General features: G+C 44.3%; 2 protein-coding genes across 6 annotated transcripts in view; one reads left to right on the top strand and one right to left on the bottom strand.

Annotated features, from left to right (window-relative positions):
• The window catches only part of ppp2r3b (protein phosphatase 2, regulatory subunit B'', beta), an 84541-nt gene extending 69455 nt beyond the window's left edge, over nucleotides 1-15086 (top strand). For all 5 annotated transcript variants that reach the window (XM_035393843.1, XM_035393845.1, XM_035393846.1 and 2 more), the window contains 12 exons: nucleotides 2866-3051; nucleotides 5536-5639; nucleotides 6110-6212; nucleotides 7474-7548; nucleotides 8057-8143; nucleotides 8907-9063; nucleotides 9511-9559; nucleotides 9677-9766; nucleotides 10156-10331; nucleotides 11645-11757; nucleotides 11845-11948; nucleotides 14377-15086. In XM_035393843.1, the coding sequence (XP_035249734.1) occupies nucleotides 2866-3051; nucleotides 5536-5639; nucleotides 6110-6212; nucleotides 7474-7548; nucleotides 8057-8143; nucleotides 8907-9063; nucleotides 9511-9559; nucleotides 9677-9766; nucleotides 10156-10331; nucleotides 11645-11757; nucleotides 11845-11948; nucleotides 14377-14497 (1365 nt within the window). In that variant the 3' untranslated portion in view covers nucleotides 14498-15086. The remainder of the gene's footprint in view (nucleotides 1-2865; nucleotides 3052-5535; nucleotides 5640-6109; nucleotides 6213-7473; nucleotides 7549-8056; nucleotides 8144-8906; nucleotides 9064-9510; nucleotides 9560-9676; nucleotides 9767-10155; nucleotides 10332-11644; nucleotides 11758-11844; nucleotides 11949-14376) is intronic.
• A 4956-nt stretch (nucleotides 15087-20042) lies between these two features.
• On the bottom strand, nucleotides 20043-23924 carry si:ch211-218d20.15. The gene is made up of 8 exons (XM_035393103.1): nucleotides 23479-23924; nucleotides 23017-23135; nucleotides 22858-22918; nucleotides 22680-22747; nucleotides 22388-22490; nucleotides 21596-21714; nucleotides 21295-21440; nucleotides 20043-20855 (listed from the first exon to the last, which is right to left on the bottom strand). Exons 1-8 carry the CDS (start codon nucleotides 23540-23542, stop codon nucleotides 20750-20752), a joined length of 786 nt encoding a protein of 261 aa, XP_035248994.1. The 5' UTR covers nucleotides 23543-23924; the 3' UTR covers nucleotides 20043-20749.
• Nucleotides 23925-23999: the final 75 nt, after the last annotated feature.

Raw genomic sequence — 23999 nt, 5'->3', positions numbered from 1 at the left:
TGTCTGACGGCGCTGAAGAAAGGAAGACTCAAAGCTTTTATCTTGTCCTTTGTCTGGTTACACTGAGCAGAGTCCCTGGTGGCAGGTCAGAATGTTTTCCCATTTCCACCTTTGAATGGGGTTCTAGCAGCATAATATGGGGGGGGCTGACGTATGGTGTTTTTATGCCTCAATTCTCCTTAATTTCCTTTTTTTAAAATAAAAAAGGAAACAATACTGACAGTTCTGGACAGTATTCATAAACTGCAGCCGATTGGAGGAGAGTGAACTCAAGGGCAACTCCAGGCAAACATGTATTTAGATACTTTGGGTTCTGGTGAACAGACCAGCCGCTCCACTGCGAAGCTCTGCAAAGCTGTATATTGGCCAACCGTCATGCTCAGTATTTTAAAAATATTTTTAATTTTATTTTTACATTTCTAGTCTCAGGTTACAGTAATGCACATCGACAGGAACAGCCCTGCTTATTCAATTACTCGTGCAATGCTTGCGTTGCTGGTTTTGCAAATGGTGGCATAGTTTTAATTAATGCGGTGAAGTGTATGAGTGTGAGCACATGTCTGGCACATCATGCTATGTGTGGTGTAGTCTGTCAAGTTGTTTAGACTAGTTTAAAGCGTATTAAGAGGTTTGTTTCAGCTTATGATAAGCCTATCTGACCATTTGCTGGGATAAGTACTTTGAACATTTGTTTGGTTGTGTATGCGTTATGGAGAATTTACTATAGTGTTCACACGTTTTGTGTGAATAAGCTAAATATTAAAAATGAAATTGAGGTCAGTCTCTCTGTAAAATTTTAGTAGTGTCAGTGCTTGTTTTAAAGTTGTATTGTATTCTGTTTAGGGAAAATGGAAACTGCTTCTGCTTGAAGCCTGTGATTTAGGCCAGTTGGTTGTTTGAAAAGTTATCATTAAACTGGCACTATTTTATACTCTGCTGAACCGCAGTGCGTCCCTTCCGCTAGTTCAGAACGATGAGACTCTGAGGCCTGCACTACTTACAGGTTTCTAAACGTGAATATAAATGTGAAACTTTCTGCCTTTTGAAAGTCCCTTAAAAGATCCTTCGCGAGGTTTGATCGTTCCATCATTAGGCACTCAGAGTGCCTTCTGTAATGTGGCTTGTTAACTGTAATGTTCACTTCTCTTACGGTGCTTGTTGTGTACCTTAACGGACGTCTCTGGAGTAACGTGGCCTGGAATGCCTGGGCCCTTAAAGTTCCGGGCACACAGATGTACCTGTCCCGGGCTGGAGGGGCTCTGCTCCCCACGCGGGGGCCTGCTGGGCCACACAGACCAACTTCGAACAGCTGCTCCCCGCCGCCGAAACATTTTTGGGTTTTAGGTTACCGATCTGCTCGGAGCGCCCACAGAACAGCCGTTCTGAAAAAACGCAGGGAGTCACGGGGGTCGCAGGTCTGGGGCACCGAGAACACACACGGGGTTAATAACGGAAGTCTCGGGACAAATGGTCGTTAGGGCCCGGTATTCCTGTAGCTAGGCCACGGTATCCATGGAATATTTTAGATCTCAAATGTTAGTGGAACGTTCTCAGCTGAGCGTTCTAATGCTGATGTGACAGTCACTACCGGTGATTGAAAGTAATGGAGTTCTAGAACATCGACTTAAAATTTAGGAAAAAAACATTCTGGGGGAAAAAAAAAAACCTACTCTTCAAAAGGGTTAAAATCATGGGTTGATAATTGACAAAGCCCAGTGAAGTGCCAATTCTGGTTTTAGGAGTGCATTTTATGGATTGTTGTAAATACAGTTTCTTGGTATGTTAACTGGCTGCAAAGACGGTTGGGTTGGTGTGGCCGAGTCCTTTCCAGTTTCCAATCCTTTCCTGATCCCGATGCTTTTTTTAGTCCCCTTCCACTGAGTTGTTCAGTGAAGTGCGTGTTTTGCGATGTCTTGCCCCACATGGGGTTCTCGGCAAGTCGATAGCATTCAAGTTGGCCTGGTTAATCTGTAGCATCTCTGCGTGCCAACAGCGGCTTCCGCAAGTGTGATGGGTCGTGATTGCGGTAAGACCGAGACCAAGTGTCGCTGGATATCTCTGTTCGCTGTCTCGTCCCTGACCAAACTTGGCCTCCTTCCTCAGTCCTTTGTGGCTGTTGTGGGCGGGGCCTTGTTTCTGCAGCCCGTAGCTGTGCCAGTCACAGCTTGGTAACGCGTTTCACAGTTCATTTTAGGCGCATTAAAGCTCAGCCTGATCATTTTCTTTTCTTTTTTTTTTTTTTAAAGAAAAAAAAAAACAGTGTTCTCTAATAGTCAGCTGACCTTTAGTAAACATGGCTGCCCACTGACTGAACATTGACCGCAGCTCCTGAAGGAGAAGGTTTGCAGTGTCGCAAAAAAAAAAAATCAATCCAAATTTAAAACGCAGGGACCCACAGTTATTCAACTCATTGACTGTGTTTATCAGCTCAGTGCATTTCTGTTTACTGTGCCGGTAACAGCCTGCAAACCCCCCCCCCCCCCCCACCCCGTTTGATAGCAAATCATTATGTGTTTCATACTGGTTTTTGTATGGGTCTTTGTATTGGTTGTTCAGATATGTTTGTGTATAAGTACTGTTCAGTCTAAATAAGTCTTGGATTCTGTAGGTGACGTTTTTTGTTCCTCAGCACTGAAGCACTGCTGCGGTCGGCCTCTTCCAGAGCGAGCCTCGGTGTGGCGTTTCGCCTGAGCCACCGCCTCACACCGCACGTTTTAATTGAAAGCTGCTACGGAAAAAAAGGTTCAGAGAGACTGGATTTTGCGGAGCAACAGTGATCCTTTTTAAATCGGAGCGGGGAAGTGTGCGCTGCGGCCGAAGCTCCCGGCTAACGGTGTTTTATTTCGGTGTGTTTTTTTTCGGCAGGCGCAGGTCAAGAAAGAGGAGCCAATTACGCCGGCGTTGAGCGAAAGCATTCCGAAGTTCTACTTCCCCCGCGGACGGCCCGAGGCCAACCTCAACATCGACACTCTCATTTCCAGGGTTGAGAAAATATTTTCGCAATTCCCCAATGAAAGGGCCACCATTGAGGACATGGGGAAGGTTGCCAAGGTGAGCGCGATCTCACAACGCGGCCGGTCTCCAGTCACCCGGCAAAATCATTTTCATTAGCGTAATTAACTCGAGCTTATAACTGTTTGCAAGTTTGACCCCCTTCACCCCCCCCCCCCCCGTCCCCGTCCACTAAAAAATACCATCACCACCTACGCTGAGGTATGCAACTGGTGACCCATAGGGGTCGAAATAAAATTGGCGGCTGGGTGTGAACTGTATTATCCCTGTAAACAGTGCCGTTTGCAGGGTGTAATCACTGCTCTCTGCTGTTTATTCATGCCACTGCTTAAGTAAACGGCGAGTGTTTGACAGCTTCTCAAACCCGCCCCTGCTCTCGCCAGTCGAGGCTTTTTCGGCTTTTGGATCAGAGGCGAGTGAGCGACTGATGTAAAGTTTCGCTTTTCTGAACTAAATTCAGTGGCGAAAACAGCCACTTGTGTTCTTGCTGGGCTTGGCCACATGAGGACTCCTTAAGAATGACACTGGGTTTAAAGTGATGCGTGAATTCTCAGGGATGAAACTGGGTTTTAAAAAAATTAAAAAAAATGTATTCACCTTATTTCTACCAGAATGAGAATTTATTGGAGGAATGCCTGTTATTAATAATAATAATAATAATAATAATCACAAGTGTGTAGCACTCTTTCTATGTAGCATTCTTTCAGACAATACAGCAGAATGTGCTTTACAGCCTGCGAATGCTGTAAAGACTTTTGTGTGATACGTGTCGGAACACATTTTCCCCCAACGATCGCTTGTACTTTAAAAAGAGACGCAGACACCTTTTTAGTTTAGCAGCCGCAAGGTGTTTGTCATCTAGCCCAGTAGCCCTGCGGTAAACCTTTGCCCTGTGCTTTTTTTCTTTTCTTTGCGTTTGCTCTTCAAAGTGTTTGCACCGACTTGCAGACCCATCTCGGCGTGAAAACACTTTTGTGGCATAGGCCTTGGTGGCATAGGTCAGCAGACGAATGAGAACTGCAGCTTGCAGCTTTCTAAAGACAGCGGTGTGAATTTGCAGCATTCGGGTGCATTTACTTCCTGCCGTGTGGTGTCATGATTTCGGATATGGCAGTGTTCCTCCTACCAGTGCCCGCTTTAACGATCTCGTTCACCATTTTTAGTTTTGACCGAATCACTTCGAAATGATCTTTTTTTTCTTTGTATTTTTTTAAACTCACTTTTGTCTTCGCTTGACATTATAATTTCCATTAAGTGCCAATAAGTGTTTTTTGTTTGTTTGTTTGTTTGTTTGTCGCTTTCACTGGAAAAAGAACAATGTGGGCAGTCTGGTGTTGGCTGCTCTGTGGGAGTCATACACTCTGGGTCTTTGCTGAAGCCTTTGTTCTTTTTTTTTAGGCCTGTGAGTCTCCAGGTCTTTGCTGAAGCCTTTGTTCTTTTTTTGCAGGACTGTGAGTGTCCAGGTCTTTGCTGAAGCCTTTGTTCTTTTTTTGTAGGCCTGTGAGTCTCCAGGTCTTTGCTGAAGCCTTTGTTCTTTTTTTGCAGGACTGTGAGTGTCCAGGTCTTTGCTGAAGCCTTTGTTCTTTTTTTGCAGGACTGTGAGTGTCCAGGTCTTTGCTGAAGCCTTTGTTCTTTTTTTGTAGGCCTGTGAGTGTCCAGGTCTTTGCTGAAGCCTTTGTTCTTTTTTTGTAGGCCTGTGAGTGTTCGGGTCTTTGCTGAAGCTCTTGTTAATTTTGCAGGTCTGTGTCGAGGTCTTTGCTGAAGCTCTTGTTAATTTTGCAGGTCTGTGTCGAGGTCTTTGCTGAAGCTGTTGTTTCTTTCGCAGGCCTGTGTCGAGGTCTTTGCTGAAGCTGTTGTTAATTTTGCAGGTCTGTGTCGAGGTCTTTGCTGAAGCTCTTGTTAATTTTGCAGGTCTGCGTCGAGGTCTTTGCTGAAGCTGTTGTTAATTTTGCAGGTCTGTGTCCAGGTCTTTGCTGAAGCTCTTGTTAATTTTGCAGGTCTGTGTCGAGGTCTTTGCTGAAGCTCTTGTTAATTTTGCAGGTCTGTGTCGAGGTCTTTGCTGAAGCTCTTGTTAATTTTGCAGATCTGTGTCGAGGTCTTTGCTGAAGCTTTTGTTCTTTTTTGCAGGCCTGTGAGTGTCCGGGTCTTTGCTGAAGCTCTTGTTAATTTTGCAGGTCTGTGTCGAGGTCTTTGCTGAAGCTCTTGTTAATTTTGCAGGTCTGTGTCGAGGTCTTTGCTGAAGCTCTTGTTCATTTTGCAGGTCTGTGTCGAGGTCTTTGCTGAAGCTCTTGTTAATTTTGCAGGTCTGGGTCGAGGTCTTTGCTGAAGCTTTTGCTCTTTTTTGCAGACCTGTGAGTGTTCGGGTCTTTGCTGAAGCTGTTGTTGATTTTGCAGGTCTGTGTCGGGGTCTTTGCTGAAGCTGTTGTTAATTTTGCAGGTCTGTGTTGAGGTCTTTGCTGAAGCTGTTGTTCATTTTGCAGGTCTGTGTCGAGGTCTTTGCTGAAGCTGTTGTTTCTTTCGCAGGCCTGCGAGTGCCCCCTCTATTGGAAAGCTCCATTGTTCTACTCAGCTGGGGGCGACAGGACGGGATTTGTCTCCGTTCACAAGTTCATCGCCATGTGGAGGAAGTGAGACACTGGAGTTTTTGTTAAACGCCGTTTTATTTATTTTTTTTTTCCATTTTCGGGGTTAAGCTGTTGGCAAAACAATCGCCTCAGCTGATAATTGGTGCATTTACGGGCATTTTTAGGTCTCTTTTTTAACGGTTGTAGGGTTGTAAGTGAAGGATCTCATTCTTCATTGTGTTGTATGCATGAAATAAGCCCACAGTGGGGGTAGTATGTTAAACGTACAGACAGTGTGAAATTAATGGGCCCTTTGAAATATACTGCGTTCTGCAGCGATGTAATGATTGTGTACAGAATCAGTTCATTAATGTAGTATTTCTGTGCTGTCGGTGATGGCATGGGGAGTTACTGTAATGTCTAGTTAATGTTGAGGGAACGGCTGTAGTGTATCTGCAGGAAGTGATCTCTGGATCCGTGCTGTTCCCTCGGTGGGCGGGGCCATCTGAAACCATCTGTTCCTTCCTTTTCAGGGTACTGCAGACCTGTCACGATGACGCGGCCAAATTTGTCCACCTTTTGGCCAAGCCTGGCTGTAATTATCTGGAACAAGAAGACTTTATCCCATTCCTGCAGGTATGGGGCAGAGTGTTGGGGGGTGGGGGTGGGGGTGGGGGTGGGGGGGTGTTGGGGGGTTGGGGGGGGGGGGGGGTGTCGGGGTTCACCCCCCGAGTCCCACGAGTGGGGTCTCTGAAGTCGATGGCTTCTGATGGTGATGGAAAAGTGGGAAATGTCTGCTTTCCCGTGTCTGTCCTGTCTGATTTCTTCAGAGCGTTTTGAAAGGGAGGTGGGTGGTAGGCTGTGTTCAAGGCCATGCTCTTCTGTGGGATTGTCTTGGGAAACCACTCATCACATTTCTTAAGCCATTTTAAAAAATGTCCGTTTTGCATGTGTTCGCTTAAATCTATGCACGGCCTGCCTGGTCTGGTAGAACTTGGCTCCACACCAGACCACACCATTAAGTGAGCCATGTAGAGCAGAGTAGAATGTGTGTCAGGAGATGCTCTGGATAGCTTCTTTGGTTGCCGTGGGCAGCACAGAGGGTTTGACTGAGTGGGGGGGGGGGGGGGGGGGGGGGGGGTTTGCTGTGCCTGTGTGAGAGTGCTCATTGGCTCATTGGTGTTCAGGATCCCACTGCAGGGCCACCCAGCCCAGCATGCCTCCTGCTCTTACAGTGGGGACCACTTTCCAGCTCCACTAGTTTAATTCATATCTTTCAGCCCACCCCCCCCCCCCCCCCATTGCTTTGACTGTTTTGATGAATGGAATAAGTATTGCTGCAGAGTCAATCTGACCCCCCCCCCCCCCCCCCCCCCCCCCCACCGCCCCGAACCCCTCCACCCACCCCAGAGGAATGATTTATGGGTTTTTTCTATCATTCGATTTTGCAGGGGAAAGGGTCAAAGGGGCATTGTGTTTGTCTGAAAACACCGTAAGAGGCTTTCACTTCCCTCACGCGCATACGTCAAAAATTCGCATTTGAGAAAGGGGGGGGAGAAGGAGGCCGCATTTGAGAAAGGGGGGGGAGAAGGAGGCCGCAGTGGCTTTGATGACCTGCGTTTGTGGAGTACGTTCAGAATCCTCTCTGCAGTACGAGAGGTTTAACAGGGACGTGTGGACAGTGAGCTCAGCTGCAGGTGTGTTCATCAAGCGCCCGAAGGCCGGAATCGCTGCCGTTTCGTGATCAGTCACATGGCCCCTTAACCCTTCGCCCGGAGTTCGCGCTCTTAATTTGGGGGGGGAAAACCCAGGGAAGCGCTGCGTAGTTGCAGTGTGTGGAGGGGGGGGGAGGGGGGTAAAGAGCTGATAACGCAGTTCGTGTTGACGTGTTTTTCAGGATGTGGTGAACTCGCACACCGGCCTCCTGTTTCTGAAGGAAGCTTCTGATTTTCACTCTCGCTACATCACAACAGTGAGTAGTGAAGGCCCGTGTGCTCTCACGTTCACGTGGTAACCTTTCAGCGTCCTTCCTCGACCAATCGGTGAACCCGATTCACCAAAACAGGAACAATCTGTCTGTCTGTTCTCTTTCAGATGTTGTCTGCTATGATGTTGACAGTTAAACTGTGAACATTCCTTTGGAGCTGTGTAGTTATAAATGTTAGTTATGATTTGTGAGGGTGTTACCATGGCCCCATATAGACTTTATGTTTGTGTTCAAGTTCAAAGCCATGTTTAGCGTATGTAATGTACAGCACTGTGAGCTGTACCTTCATGTCTAAAAGGTGCTTTATAAACCACTTAAAATTTTGCGCAGATGTGCAATTTAACAACATGCTTATTTTTCAGACCAACAAAAGAAATGTACTGGGATATAATTTTCCTGTTTGGCGTACCATTCGTTCAGTGAAGATGTGCTTTGTATTTCCATTGAGGTATTTCTGACATGATTCTCCACTCTGTTTCCCCCCGGTTGGCAGGTTGTTCAGAGGATATTTTACAATGTGAATAGGTCATGGACGGGAAGAATCACGTGTTCAGAACTCAGGAAAAGCAGCTTTCTACAGGTTTGTCCATTTTTCTTTCTTCCTTTGTTCCTTCTTTCTTTCTTTCCTCTTCTTCCTTAGCTGCTCTCTTTCTTGGTGCTACGCTACAGCGACGGTGTCCAGGTCTTACCGTATGATGGTTTCCACGGGAACGTTGTAGTTTGTTTTTAGAGATGGTCGGTGTCTGCACTGATCTCCAGTTGGCATGCTCTGCCTGTAAGCAGTTCCATCTCACGATGCTGCAGGTTGTTATGGCTTAGCTGCTGTACTGGAGAGATGAAGAGAAGCAGACCACTTGGGATGGGATTAAATGGGCTATTTAAAAAAAAATTTTTAAAAAATTTTTTTGGAAGTACCAAGTGTTATTCTGGTTTACTTCTATCACGGGTTCAATTTTGCTCTTAAGATTTTGGCTGAGCCAACTCTTTACCTCTTCCAGTGCAACGATTCTGCTGTAAATTAGAATCAAGCAATTAAGGCTTGTAGTCTTTTGCTATTTAGTTTTTTTTTCAGTGAATGCTATTCAGTGCAATCATTCGGTGTAACTACTTCACATTTTGGCAATGGAGGACTTTCTTATCTAAGCTTATTATAGTCTTACACATAGTTGACAGATGGATAATTACTGAAGCAGTTTGGGTCCGTTACCTTGCTCAAGGGTACAGCGGCATTGCCAGCTAGCTGAGAATGGCCTGTATAATCTGGAGCTACAACCTCGGCTCCCTAAATTATGCTACACTCCCTCCCTGATTTTATTCATTTTTATACGCTTGTGACCTGACAGAATGTGGCCCTGCTGGAGGAGGATGATGATGTGAACCAGCTCACTGAGTATTTTTCCTATGAACATTTCTACGTCATCTACTGTAAGTTCTGGGAGCTGGACACAGACCACGACCTGTACATAGACAAGAGAGACCTCGCTCGGCACAACGACCAAGGTGATCCTCCCCTGTCCCCTTATCCGCTTCATTGGAGTGATGTTAAGAATGCGGATGTGGTTGTGCTGTTGGCCACTCACAATATAAACCCATTAAATGTTTGATTTCTCCTTAATTAGCCCTCTGGGTTTTTCCATACCATGTGTAACCGCTTTGAGTTGTGGTACAATGGTATTACAGAAGAGGAACTGGGATCAGTAGGACAATGAGTGCCGGTTCTTTTGTTCCATTAGTTTTGACATTCACTTTCCTGGGTGCTGTAATGTTAAAAAACAAAAATGTTGACTTGAAGTGCCAATGAACTGAAAGATTAAAAAACAGATCAAATTAATTCACTTGCATCATGTTTCAGTGAAGCTGAGTTACTTTCTTGCTCTATGAATGTGGTGCAGCTCAGAATATGCATGATTCCATCGTGGTCTTTTTTAAATTTTTATTTTGTCACAGCTATTTCTCTCAGGATGATTGAACGGATATTCTCCGGGACAGTCACCAGGTGAGCAAACCATTCCTCTCGTTCGGTTGGTTGGTTTGGATCATTCGTCACTCACTCATAGCCACTGAGGAGCAGCGTGTGGTTGCCAGATCCTCAGTCTGTCTTTCCTTTTTTCAGGGACAAGAAAGTGCATAGAGAGGGAAGAATGAGCTATGCAGACTTTGTGTGGTTCCTCATCTCCGAGGAGGACAAAAGAACCACCACCAGGTGTGCTGTCACTCGTGATTTTATGAGCGATCGTTCTACGGGGTTTACATAGACGCCACCATTTTCCCCTGGAGCATCAACAGGTTTCATTTGGCATCAGCAGAGGAGAGGAAACTGGGAGGTTCAGAATAAAATGCTGACATTTAGCGTGTAGCCTGCCACGTTACACACATGAAACTATGTGTATTACAAGACTTTCTCTCCTACGTCATTACAACGTAAAATACTTTTGGTAATGTAATACTTGACCCCATATATATATATATATATATATATATATATATATATATTGTGTATAGTGGAAATTTACTACCCCTGGGTTAGCTAATAAGAAATAAATCCTCATCTGCTGCGACTGAGCCCATGATGAACCTGTCCCTGCCCTGCAGTATAGAGTACTGGTTTCGGTGCATGGATCTGGATGGGGACGGAGTTCTGTCCATGTACGAGCTGGAGCACTTCTACCAGGAGCAGTGCCAGAAGCTGGAGACCATGGCCATCGAGTCCCTGCCCTTTGAGGACTGTCTGTGCCAAATGCTGGACCTGGTGAGGCCCGCCGTCCCAGGTAAGTGCCCGCCAAAACACCCTGGAGCACCAGGCCCGAAAAAACCTGAGGGCATGACCTCGGCACCTCGACCCCTCGACCCGTTCGTAGAAACGCTAATCTAACCTGTGATTCAGTTTGGCTCCTTGTCTTCGTCAGAACATCATCTTCTCCTGATATTTTGTTGTTGATGCCAACATCCTTACTAATGTTGCACTTTTTGTAGTGCTGTGCTAAAGTGCGGCAGTGTAGTATATTGGGTAAGGAGTTGGTCTTGTAACCTAAAGGTCGTAGGTTCGAGTCCCCGTTAGGACACTGCCGTTGTACCCTTGAGCAAGGTACTTAACCTGCATTGCTTCAGTATACCTGTATATCCAGCTGTATAAATGGATGCAATGTAAATGCTATGTAAAAAATTGTGTAAGTCGCTCTGGATAAGAGCGTCTGCTAAATGCCTGTAATGTAATGATAAAGATAAGTGGAATGTGGATTGTTCATGGTATTATGAACAGGGTTCAGTATTTGGTTGACCCTTTTCATGTGTAAATGATTTTGCAGGTGCTCATAAATCTTTTTTGAAACTTTATTTCACTGCTTCAAACTTACTCAAAAATATTACTCACGTCGTCTATTTTAAACCAAACTGGCGGTTGTTTTTAATACTGAATGCGTGACACTGTGAAGGTGTAGTTCCCATGTGGTATTCAGACCAAACAGCATTTCTTGTCAATGCTGTCTGCTCAGATAACCTCAGTGTTTTTTTTTTTCTTGTATTGTATCTTGGTCTCTTGCACTGCCTAGTTGTTTTAGTTTGAAGTGGTTTTGCATGCAGCTAGCGCAACCTCAAAATATTTGCATGCTCCAACGTAGGTGTGCTGCAGTCGTGTATATTCTTCTTTGAGTGAAAGGACAGACATCTGTGAATGTATTGTGCTTATGTAGACCACTGCATGCTAGCTACCTGTAATTGTGTCTTGGTGTTGAGACGACCTACCGCAATCTTTGCCCCCAATTTATTTTGTTTGAAGTACTGGCCCCCGACGTGGAAACTTTTTTTTTAATGAATGCTGACAAGTAACACTATCATTCTATAAAAAAATACACATTTTAATTTAAATTTCACATCTAGGTTCCTTTTACTGATATCTACCCTGTGAAATCTCAAATAAAAATATATTCTGTGTTGTGTGATAGGTTGCGTTGTATAATCTGCGCACAGTAAATTTTATTACATTGAAGTGTCCTCAGTTTCACTGCCATGTGTGGAGTAGCCTCATTCGTTGAATATGCAGATGTCATTACCGCCCCTGATTTGGCATCCCTGCTGTTCTCAGGAAAGATCACCCTCCACGACCTGAAGAGGTGCAAACTGTCCCACGTGTTCTTCAACACGTTCTTCAACATCGAGAAGTACCTGTACCACGAGCAGGATCCCTCCTCTGGCACGGTAAACGAGTTAGACCCGGAGCTCCGTGCTGACTGAGGGGGGGGGGGGGGAGTGAGGGCTGATGGGTAATGGTCCGTGTCCCTGCAGGAGGGAGAGCCCGAGGGCCAGGACGTCTCGGACTGGGAGAAGTACGCCGCGGAGGAGTACGACATCCTGGTGGCGGAGGAGACGGCCAACGAGCAGTGCGATGGGTGGGACGCCGCTTCGTTACTCGCGCGCGCTGTTGTGGGCACGCTGCGTTTAAAACGGCATCTTTACTCGCACAACTTAATTGCCGGCATGTATATCGCTGCGTCTGGTAGGCGGGAAATGCGATGTCCTGTTTGGGTGTGTGGCGGCTGTTCAGCTTTTGAACCCATATGAAAGGGTTGGGGAAGGCAAGCCCATTTGACGGGTTCTGTGTAGCAAGTCTGTGGGGTTGCAGCAGGTTCAAGAGCCAGGCTGTGTGGAGGAGAGGCCATAGTTAGGGAGAACACTCTGGTGTAGGGAGCAGGTAAGACACTCAGGTGTAGGGGGGCAGGTAAGACACTCGGGTGTAGGGGGCAGTTTAGATGCTCGGGTGTAGGGGGGCAGGTAAGACACTCGGGTGTAGGGGGCAGTTTAGATGCTTGGGTGTAGGGGGGCAGGTAAGACACTCGGGTGTAGGGGGCAGTTTAGATGCTTGGGTGTAGGGGGGCAGGTAAGACACTCGGGTGTAGGGGGCAGTTTAGACGCTTGGTGTAGGGAGCAGGTAAGACACTCAGGTGTAGGGAGCAGGTAAGACACTCGGGTGTAGGGGGCAGTTTAGACGCTTGGGTGTAGGGGGGCAGGTAAGACACTCGGGTGTAGGGGGCAGTTTAGACGCTTGGGTGTAGGGGGGCAGGTAAGACACTCGGGTGTAGGGGGCAGTTTAGACGCTTGGTGTAGGGAGCAGGTAAGACACTCAGGTGTAGGGAGCAGGTAAGACACTCGGGTGTAGGGGGCAGTTTAGACGCTTGGGTGTAGGGGGGCAGGTAAGACACTCGGGTGTAGGGGGCAGTTTAGACGCTTGGGTGTAGGGGGGCAGGTAAGACACTCAGGTGTAGGGGGCAGTTTAGACGCTTGGGTGTAGGGGGGCAGGTAAGACACTCAGGTGTAGGGGGCAGTTTAGACGCTTGGGTGTAGGGGGGCAGGTAAGACACTCGGGTGTAGGGGGCAGTTTAGATGCTTGGGTGTAGGGGGGCAGGTAAGACACTCGGGTGTAGGGGGAAGTTTAGACGCTTGGTGTGGGGGGCCAGGTAAGACACTCAGGTGTAGGGGGCAGTTTAGACGCTTGGGTGTAGGGGGGCAGGTAAGACACTCGGGTGTAGGGGGCAGGAGGGTGATCGGTGATATCTGGTCTTCACTCCTCCGTGTTTAAATGGAAACTGTATACAGTTCACTGATCTTTTCAGTGGGAAATGTGTAGTGAAAGTAGAGCCACATGCATTGGTGCAGCAGCATGCAGTTCACAAAGTGATTTGTTCGTGCAGCGAGCTGCGCGCTACAGAATATTTGGCTGGTTAAACTCGGTCACACTTCAGCTCGCTGCGGCTTTTGAAGAACTTTCGGTGCATGCCTGCTGAAGTCATATCAGCTCAGTGCACCCGGTGTTTCAGGTCCTATGAGCAGTTATTTTTGTGACTATAATCGCTCTAGCCAGTGTCTTCTGAAAGTTTTTGAAATTCTTGAGTATCACCTTTCAGGGGCCAGGGTGAACAGCCTTCGTCCAGGGAGAAAAGGCTTTGAAATTCTCACCGCTAATTCCTGTTCATTGTAGGGTTTCCTCAACACACTGAGGCACTTCAGCAGCTAGTGACTTTATTGAGGAACATAAGGGTGTGTTCTCCCCAAGCACTAGATGTTGTTTTGACATCTGTGCTGTAAAGAAACGAAAGATGCAGAACTGTGAAGTGTTGTGGTAATGGAAGGGGTTTATTTACAGTTGCTGACAGCTCGATACAGACAATAGGCTTTTTGTTTTAGTTATAGTGTATGGTAGAGATTTCCCAGAATTGCGAAAATGGGTACTTTCCAAATATTATTTTTAAACTTAGTTTACCAACTCAGACATTGAGTCATACCAGAATTGCATGGCAATTTGCAACTTTATTTTATTTTTTTCCTCCCCCCTTTGAATTGTTGTGTAAGTACTAGCTTGGGAAATCTGCCAATAGGCTTGGGAGGATTGGCTAGTTTGGGCAAGAGCCGCATAGAACATCACACATGACTTTACAGCACTCTTCAACGTAAACATAATTTTGATTTAATTCAGTTCTGAATTGATAACTCACTGTGGCTTTCTATTACAGTAAAAATCATTTTGAGTATTTAACAGCTGAAATTGCCATTTGGAAATATTAAAACAATGTAATAATTGTAATGAAGAGTGACACCGTTTACTGACGGTGGTTAGACTGAATAGGTTTAACAGGCAGAAGGAAACGAACAGATTAGCGAGCTGACTGACATTTACTTAAACAGCTGAACTGCACATCACTACATTACAGTGCTGAATGCTAACAAGGTTTGTCTTATTCTAGAAAAAGTGGGATCACAACTTCTGAATGTTGTGTAGTTCAGGGAGGTCTGAACTGCCCTTTTCCTTTTCGTCGTCTCCAGGTACGACAACGCCATTGACCCTAACGAGTTGGGCCTGCACACAGAAAAAACCCACTTTTTCCAGATTCCCACCCCCCCCTGCAGCCTGGACCTGGACGAGTACGAGTACGATTTTGAGTGACAGGCACATCGGCATGGTAACGGTTTTACTGGTCAGTAGCGGAATGCTGTTCCATCTGTACATAGCAGTGCTTGTAGTATTTATTATGCAAATTTCTGTGATTGGGGGGGGTGGGTATATACGTGTACAGAATGTATTGGGCGGGGGCTTTGGGGGGAGGGGGGGTCACTGCACTGGAACTTAATGCTTCAACACTGAAATACACTTGAACTGTTGAATGTGCACTAAGTATATATAAGCAATTCATTTGTCATTCATAAAATTGGCTAATATAACATTCCAGGGATATTAACCAAAATTAACATGCGGAATGCAAGACTGTTGCATATTTTCAAGAGTAACAGACTGTTTTTTTATGGAAAAAAAAAGAAAGAAAAGAAATCCAGGTGCCTGATAATACAATGCCTCACCTATGCAGCTGTCCTTATTACATTAGAGTACACCTGTGCCTTGTAATATACAATAATGTACTTCAGTCTCAGAGGTTCTCCATTGTTTTGTACTGTATCATACTTTTGTGTGACTTTTGGATTTTGTTAAATTATTTAAAAATATATTAAAATATTATTTTAAAAGAATATTCACAGTACTTGTGCTTGAGCTCTTGAATTCTTGTAATATTGTCTCCAAGCAATGCAGGGAACAAAATGCTAAATTAATCTATAAATGACGTATTTAAAATACACTCGAACACTCAAGTGTGAACATTTAATGTTTAGATGTACTGGCACAAAGAGCTGCCAGAATCATTCATAAACTATTTCTTTAATAGAAGTGAATGTCTTTAATTCACCCACTGAAGTCATAACTGCTACTTTAGCCAAAATCATTATTGAAAGCAGTACAACGCTGCCCTGCACATGTGTAACCATCCCCCTTGCTCAGAAACATTTACGGAAAGCTACTGCACACGCAACAAACTGTTCTGTCTGGAAAGAGATAATATTGACACATTAGAATTGTGTTCAGTGCAAGTTACTCTTGGCTGTGGTCAAAAGGGGCGGAGCCGACCTGTCATTCATAGGGCCGCGAGGCATGAGATGGAGCGTCACGCTTGGAGCAACGCAAAGGGTACGATGCATCAGCTCTGATTTTTAAAAATGTGTATTTATTTTTTATAAAATGATGGTGTTACTTGTCAGCATTCATTAAACAGTGTTTTCCATGAATTAGGCCTAAGGTAGTGTCTATGTTTGGGTACTCTGGGGAGGGAGGGGGGGGGCTGGGCTGGGCTGGGCTGGGCTGCTCGTATGGGTGTGCCCGACCCATGGCACACCCACTAATTCTGCTGTGGGCTGTGGGCACATTGCGGTGGCATTCCCAGACCATCCCAAGCTGTTTGGGACACTTGAGTTCACTCTGCCATGACGACCTTCATCTCACGCTGCCATGACGACCTTCATCTGCGACTGGTTTGGAAAGGTGCCGCTCAGCGCCAGGGGAGGTTTCAGACCAGTGAACTTCCACACACCCCAGAGCCCTGGGTTTCTTGGGGGGTAATGACATCATCCATAATGACTCATGCGCTATACACAATGAGAGCCGTCACGCAGCCCGGGCCTGAATGACTTTATTTGGAGTGATTCTGTCGCCATGGTGTCCACCTGTCGGACATTGGGGGCTGTGCTCAGGACCAGAGAGATCTGCAGGCTGAGGGCTGGAACTTGGAACTGGAGTCTGGAACTCTGCAGTCCATGTATTCCAAAGGAGCCGTAGAGGCCATCATCAGCATGGAGTTCAGCATGCGGACATCGGGCTCCGACTGAAAACCGAACCAATCCTGCATTACACCGGACTGGGGCCTGCGGCGAATGGCAGACTCCCATAAGGCCGAGGGCCGAGAAGAATAGAGTGTCGCCAGCTATTGAAACTCGACATCGTCCATCCAGGAAAGCCGTTGGTTTGGAAAACCGTAACGTGGTGATGGCGGCAGTAGCTTGTCTGCAGCACAAGGCCAAATTGTGAACTCGATTTGTGGAACTGAAAATCCTGGGTTTATCCCGAAATGCTCTTCCATGTCTGCCTGCTTCATACAAAGCTGTGATGTGATTTGGACGTGCTACAAAAGGTCAGCTTCAGGCAAGGTCAAAGTTCAAACGATTGGAACTTTGAGGATGGCAGCTCGGCATTCGTTTTGTATTGAGGAGGAACCGTTGCTCCTCATTGGTCCTACTGAATTCCATCACCGTGCGCAACCGATCCAGCACTCTGACTCCAGAGCCTTTCCCCCCGAAGGAGGGATCTGGGAGGCACTTACTTATTTATTAAAATACGCCTAAAAACTAAAAGGTTAAAGTTTGAGTTGAATCGTATTCTTTTTAAATGGATGCAGCCTCAGTCATTTGCAAGCGCTGTAGACCTCATTGTATGGTATTGATGCCTGTGTATGGATGCCATCGGCACGATGAGAAGCCGTAGGTCCTTGTACTGCTTCTCTGTCCCTTAGCGTACACCTAATAAAACCCCTTTTTGTGATGAGCCGAATGTTTTCGAACATTTTTTCATGAAATGTAGTTTTCCTCACATTTTAATGCCTGTTTCCCCATGTGGGGAATCTATTAAATTAAATCTGAAACACTTGAAGCAAATACTAGAGCAAATTTCTACTTAAGAATCTGGTGGTTCAGAACATTAGAACTTATTAACGGAAGTTTCTGGCTTATCTTTCTGACTTAAGTTATCCTACTTCATTTGGTTTTGGATGCAAGCAAATTTTGACTGAAACAAATGAAACTGAAGCATTCCTGGTAATGTGTTTTCATTAATTATATTTTGAATTGAATGTGTCTTATGCTCAGCTGAAACTGGTCCTCATACTGCAGTATATTTCTGTGTATTTGCTATTGTTCAAACATTTTACTTTGGTGAAACATTACTGGATCGCCACAATTTATGGGGATTCTCAAGTTATAACTAGATACAAAAGGTTGACTTGAATCTTTCTCACATTTTCATTCAACATCATTTTTATTCCTGGCTAAAACTGAACTGCAGATGATTCTTGCGGAAAAAAATAAACATTATCAAGCCAGAAAAAAAATTGCCTGAATATATGACAATTACTATTGTTCTCAACAACAGCAAGATAATCTCAGAATAATCAACAATATGGTTTGTAGCAAGATTTCCCATAAATTACTTAATGGAAATGGAGTTAATGGAAAGCATACTTGTTCAGTATGAAATGTTAAGATTACATTTTTTTAATAATGAATGCTCTACTGAAATAGTTAATTGGTAACTGCACTAATAATATCTGAGTATTTTATATTTTATTAATAAGGTCATTGTCTAAATCCGGTGCATGTTTTCTCTTGAGGTCCTAGGGCCAGACCTCCAATATGGAGAAACACTGCCCCCTCCTGGACAAAGTGGAACTATGCACGGAATGCATTATTACATTATTTTGTATGCATCAGAACCCATATGGTTATGGAAAATGGTCAATATTAGCTCTTTTACAAAGGTTTGGAGTCCAGGAGCTGAAAGCAGCTGAAACACGGACGACTCCTCTGACCAGTCTGAAGATCAACTAAAAAAGGTACGGATTTGTGAACCGTCTGCAAGCAGAAGATCCAAAACATGTGCTTATGTAAGTATTGTTTATATTGTATCAATTCAACAGCCTCACAAAACCTGCCGAATCTGCCTCACAATGCAAATGAAATTGAAAAGAGACAAATTAGAATATTCACTTTATTGAATACAACTTGCATAATAAGCTGCTGTTGACCGAAAACCATCAGAGTAGTACTTTTATATTAAATCTAAACGAGGATTTACACAATGTATGCATTGTGATAATACTAGCATACGTAATTCAATACAATTAAACACACCATTTTAACAAGGTTTAATGTTTTTAATACTTAAAATGTGTCTTATGAAAACAAAAGCAGGATAACTTTACACAGCTCATACCAGCTCACCCTGTTGATTAGTGCAATAGTTTTATACTCCCATGTAAACGTATTGCGATGGTGTCTGCAATCTTTTAACGGAGTATTAATTGATTACTTAAGTTAAATACAGTGTGCAGTACAGGCAGAGGTAGAGGAGCAGCTGATGGCACCGTCCATATCGGGGGTTTCAGACTACAATCCTGGAGGGTCGCAGTGTCTGCTGGCTTTCATTGTGTTTCAGCACAACTGGCAATTACTTTTGAGTCATTGATTGGCTGCGGGTTGAAAGGAAACTACAAATACCTGCAGACACTGCAGCAGCCCTCCAGGAGTGGAGTTTGACACCCCTGATTTACACGGTCTGCTCAAAGGTGGAAACTCGAGTGCATAGGTCACCACACTGCAACTCTGCCGCCACCGCAGGAAAATGCTAATCTCTGACTCTTCATTCAACTGAGTTGGGTTTCAGTTGGAAGAAACTCAGTAATGTCCACTATGCAGAATTCAGGCCAAGACATTTTACAAACCTGAAATCAGATCGGGACTTTATACCCTAGGTGTACGTTTAAGGAGTTCCTGTTCAGAAAGCCAGCAATGGCCCATAGCAACAAGGATAATATAAAGGGGGGTCTTGACTGGGATCATACTGACAGTTTTTCACAACGTCAATTGGCATTTTAAGATTTACTAATAAAGAGATAACAATAAATTACAAGTAAATGTTAAACGTAAAATAAATTACTATCGTAATTGTCTCCATTTTGATCCTCAAAACATCAACTTATTTTTATTTGAATGTATAAGTATCTGTTTAAAATGAGATTTTGAATCACATAAGGCTTGAATTTTTAAATGGCAGCAGTTCCTTATTTAAAAAATAAATATACGATTATAAATCATGGAATAACAAAAGTCATGCTTGAGAAAAACTGGGCCATGTGTTTTGCTTTCAATGAACACTTTACAAACAATCTTTTATGTTCTTATTTTAACAATAAGCTTGGGTAGAGAGATACTGTGAAAAAAACAATTGTGCATTTTTCAGTTGGAATTATTTGAATCCTAGTTGCAGCACCTTCAGTTGTTCAGAGGTTGGTCATTATGTTGAACTGTTTCCTTAGTACACTCACCCAGGTAAAATAAAAAAATAAACTTAACACCCAAGGGTGAACTTAATGACACCTAATTTTATTGAGCACGAGAGATCAAGTCGCAAACGTTTGGGTCAGAGCCTCAAACGACTGCAATAACCTTTGACAAATCTTTAGCTCTTGGCTCATTCAACCATGTGCCTTGTTTCCTCTGGCAGAGTACAGATGATTCAGCTGAAAAGTGGTTCCTTGTTTGCTTGTGCTTAATAAAAATCAGAAAGTTCATACATACTGGAGGACGGAGTGTGGCACAGTGGGTAAGGAACTGCGCTTGTAACCGAAAGGTCGCAGGTTCGATTCCCGAGTAAGGACACTGCCGTTGTACCCTTGAGCAAGGTACTTAACCTGCATTGCTTCAGTATATATCCAGCTGTATAAATGGATACAATGTAAAGTGCTATGTAAAAGTTGTGTAAGTCGCTCTGGATAAGAGCGTCTGCTAAATGCCTATAATGTAATAATGTAATGTAATACTGAAAGATTCATATTATTTCTTTAATACCGAGCATCTCCAGTTATGACCATTATGACACGCCCAAAGAATACACGTGTGCGTTGTAGTATGCATTTATCGTGCATGTGACATACTGGATCATTTTGGGTCCCCTGTAGTATGATACAAAATTAATATACAGCATAAACGAGTAAACGCACAGCAGAATCTGACTGGCACACAGAAAAGGCTCATCTTAAATAACCACACAGTTTTTTATAGTACCCCTGTGCTGAGACCACTTCCTCTCCTTAGCACAGTCCAGGCTGAGACCAACTTGACATTGTATTCTTAAACATAAGATGAAAAATGTCTGCACAATGTTTGAACAAAGCAATGGTTGCTTTGTCTTGTACGTTAAATGTCTGCACACCCTTGGCCCAACATAGAATAATTGACCCAGCAATTTTAACAGTATACAGCACGACAGGGATACTTAATTCTGGCCTTTGAGGCCAGCGGTACTGCTGGTTTTCTTTTCCACGTAATAGTTTAATTGATTGATTGATGGAACTGATTGGCCAGAGATTTACCTCCTCTGGTGTCCCAGGTGTAAATCAGTCCCGAATTAGAGGGGAAGAATGAAAACCAGCATTAATACTGGCCTCAGGGGGCCAGGTTTTCGAATATCTCCCGAGTAGAGCGTAATCGAGACGCCTGCCAGTACCCACCATTAAGGCAAGCTGCAGAAGAGCCAGTGCGTGCGTCATGTGAGGCTGGAGATGAAGGCCATGGGTGGACTGAGGGGTTCTGTCAGTTCCTCTGGCAGCGAGGAAACGGAAGATATAACTCTGTGTGTAATACCTAATAACCTGTAAATGATTACACACAACACGTGTCAACCGACCAATCACGAAGATGCTAAACAGTTTTTATAGAACGCTTAATTCCTCCGTGTTGATTTTTCTTGCAAAGTGGAATGCCCAATTAGGAGAGCAGGCCAGTTTCATCTCTGCAAGTTCCTCTGTGAACTGAGAGGTGCACATACTATTACGCATATTCTCCAGAACTTTAGAACTTGTGCAGCCAGTTGCTCTTTCGATTCTGTTATCCACCTGTCTAAGATGTGAAGTTGTGGCACTGTACTCAGTATAGAGTTACCCTGCCACTACCACCCCCCCCCCCCCAAAACCCAGACTTATACTTGATCTGTAACTACTGATTGTCTAAGCAGTCAGCGCAATTAAGTAGGCTACTACCACATTTAATGTAAACAATGACCAAGTCATCTTTCCTTAACCTTGCCCTTACCAGCTGACGTAGTATGCGGGTAGCTGTGGCTCCACCTTGGACCCTTCCTCTGTCACCAGGGACATTTTCAGCTGTTTGAAGTTTGCTTCAATGTCCCTCTTCAGGATGGATAGGGGCAGGATGCCTCTGAAAGAGCTGAGGACTTGCTGCGAGACCAAAAACACAAGACCCAAAAATAAGCATCGGCAACAAGTCGGTCCCTGAAAACAAAACCATGATGTGTCACGTGTGACTGCTGGTCAGGTCAGTTAAAATGGCTCTGAGAGAAAGAGGTCAGAGGTTAATGGGGAATTCCACTCACGTATACGACAGCCAGCTGGTGGGCTATGTACTTGTGGCTGCCCAGGTGTCTCACGTCATCCTCCAGCTGTTGGCTGAGGACCAGTAACTGGTTCAGCTTACCAATGTGAGGAAAGTAGTCTGCAAAAACAAATTCCAGCTTAAATATAGACTTTGGAATCAAAGACTTTTGATTCCAGAATTTGAATCAATGGGTTGTACTGTAGTGTGGTACACTGCCCTTGTGCTGTTGAGCAATCTGCAGAACCTCAGTATGTCCCTGCACAGGATGCAGGCTGTATAATTTGTCTAAACCACAAATTATATTTGTAAACTGGAGAGCAGCTCATTCTAACCTCAAGTGTAAAATGTAACCTTTCTGGTCCGTATTCCTGATTGATCCAAAAGGAAAATGGAAAATGCACTGGATATGTTTTATTGTATTTTATTGAAAATGAAGAAATCTAAAATCAACTATAGTATATTCAAGAGAAGAATTCCCCCCCCCCCCCCCGGTTTCTCCCTTTGGAGAGTGTTTTTAAAAATCTCTCCTAATTTTCCTGTGTCCCATTTCCTTCAAAAGACTCTTTGTGACAGTGTCTCAGTAAAAAGTGCTATACAAATAAAAATGAATTAAAAATGTAATTGCATGTAATAGTTTTCTTGGTGGAGTACTGTTTTTAAACGCTGTTCGTTCTAAAACATTACCACCCAGCATCTATCAGGCAAATTATGCTAAAATGCTGGGACACGGGAGCCGCACACTGTTAGTGGGCGTGGCTAACTGCACCAGATTAATTGCCCCAGCCCTCACCATCCATGGTTGGGTTTTCCAACATGTCCACTGGGCTGCCGTGTATAAGATATACTTCCACACGCGGAAACATGGTAGACAATCCCACAGCATCTAGATAGTCCTAAAGCAGAAAAGACCACGGGCAATATATTTACCTTTTTTAAAAAAAAATAAAAATAAAAAAAAAAGGCCTCGCATTCAGGAACACGAGACAAAATGAGATTACAATTAGACATTCACATAATTATTGCCATTATTAGTGGTATAGCACATGCTACATTAAGAAATTTAGTTAATAGAGCCATATTACCTCCAGCTGTGGCAAAGGTTTTGGCAGGTGGTCCAAGCAAAGGTACATCCGGTCTATAATCTCAGCCCCTGTGTGAATTTGATGAGTATTTCCAGCGTGAAGATGTTTACAAATAAGGCTGCATTGCTTGGTGTTTACTGTACGATACAGAAGGATGATGCTGAGAAATGAGGCTCACCTTGCCTTTGGAAAGAATCTGACTCCACTGGGCTGCTGTCCTGCTTGAGTTGTTCTTGGAACTGTGATAAGAACCGGGCAGGAGACAATGATCAAAACTGTGAGACTGAATGCACTTTCCCCAGATAGAGACCGAGGGATTCACCTGTGGCCGTCTCACCTGATGCACCTGTGCCCTGATGAGGAGGTCAAGCTGGCTACAGAGGCACAACATCTCCATCCCGACCTGTATGCTACTCAGGTGAATGGGCATTAGGGGCTTCTTCACGTAAACCTCCACTGATGATAATGGACAACGACACAAAAAAAGTGATTTGATACTTTAAACAAAGCCGAGCGAAATTTGAGATGGTATTACGGCACCACTATTGACATGGGCAGAAGATTCCGTACAAAAGAAGCAAATTAAAGGTTCTACCGTTTAACATATATTGTTACTGGTGAAGAATGTGTGCCGACTATACAGTTACATCAAACGGGACTATTGCACACATTATGTGCTTTGTATTCAGAAGTACGCTTTACCTTGTAACGACATGCTTTATTTATCAGGACAATCGTGTATTTGCAGTCAGCGGGACTATTGCAAAGATGCTGTACTTTACACTCAGAAGTGTCTTACCTTTGAATTTTGCATCATATCCACAAGGTTCACAAAGCGGCTCCGTGACGCTAACTGCTGCCATTCCGTAACTGATTGTGTTTCGTGTCCTCAAGCCACTGACAGCCTACCGTCTAATTAAAATTGTAAATATTGTTGTGCCAAATTACGTCATAAAATTATATACAGCTTGTTGCAGCGGCACGTATACGCGGTGTTTTCGACTCATTTCCCTCACTCAGAGGAGAAAGAAGCGAGAGGAGATTTTATTTGCTAATCGGAATTGTTTTGGTGTTGCACCAGTGTGGGAATCGTGCACAGAACTGTAGAAGCATGTAGCCTAGCCACTGTGCACGCACCTGCTGGATGGTTGCTGAAACCTCTATTCAGTGTAAGGGTGACGTAATGTTCTTAAGACGAATTCGCTATTCGCCTACCCACTGAATGAGTAAGTCTGTTATTACATCATATATATCATTTTTAAGATACAACTAAGTAGCCTAACTCACAATGCTAAATTGCAAGAAACGCACACTGATCAT

This window comes from Anguilla anguilla, chromosome 15 (assembly GCF_013347855.1).
Source record: "Anguilla anguilla isolate fAngAng1 chromosome 15, fAngAng1.pri, whole genome shotgun sequence".
Lineage (NCBI taxonomy): Eukaryota > Metazoa > Chordata > Actinopteri > Anguilliformes > Anguillidae > Anguilla > Anguilla anguilla.
The sequence above is the reverse complement of the archived record's forward strand: the minus strand, read 5'-3'. Positions and strand labels throughout refer to the sequence as shown.

Coding starts and splice junctions, on each gene's coding strand:
- si:ch211-218d20.15 (XM_035393103.1), bottom strand. CDS start 23,542: ATGGCAGCAGTTAGCGTCACGGAGCCGCTTTGTGAACCTTGTGGATAT. Junction 21,441..21,595: donor ACCAGCTGGCTGTCGTATAC/GTGAGTGGAATT, acceptor TTGGTCTCGCAG/CAAGTCCTCAGCTCTTTCAG. Junction 20,856..21,294: donor CCCGCATACTACGTCAGCTG/GTAAGGGCAAGG, acceptor AATCATTTACAG/GTTATTAGGTATTACACACA.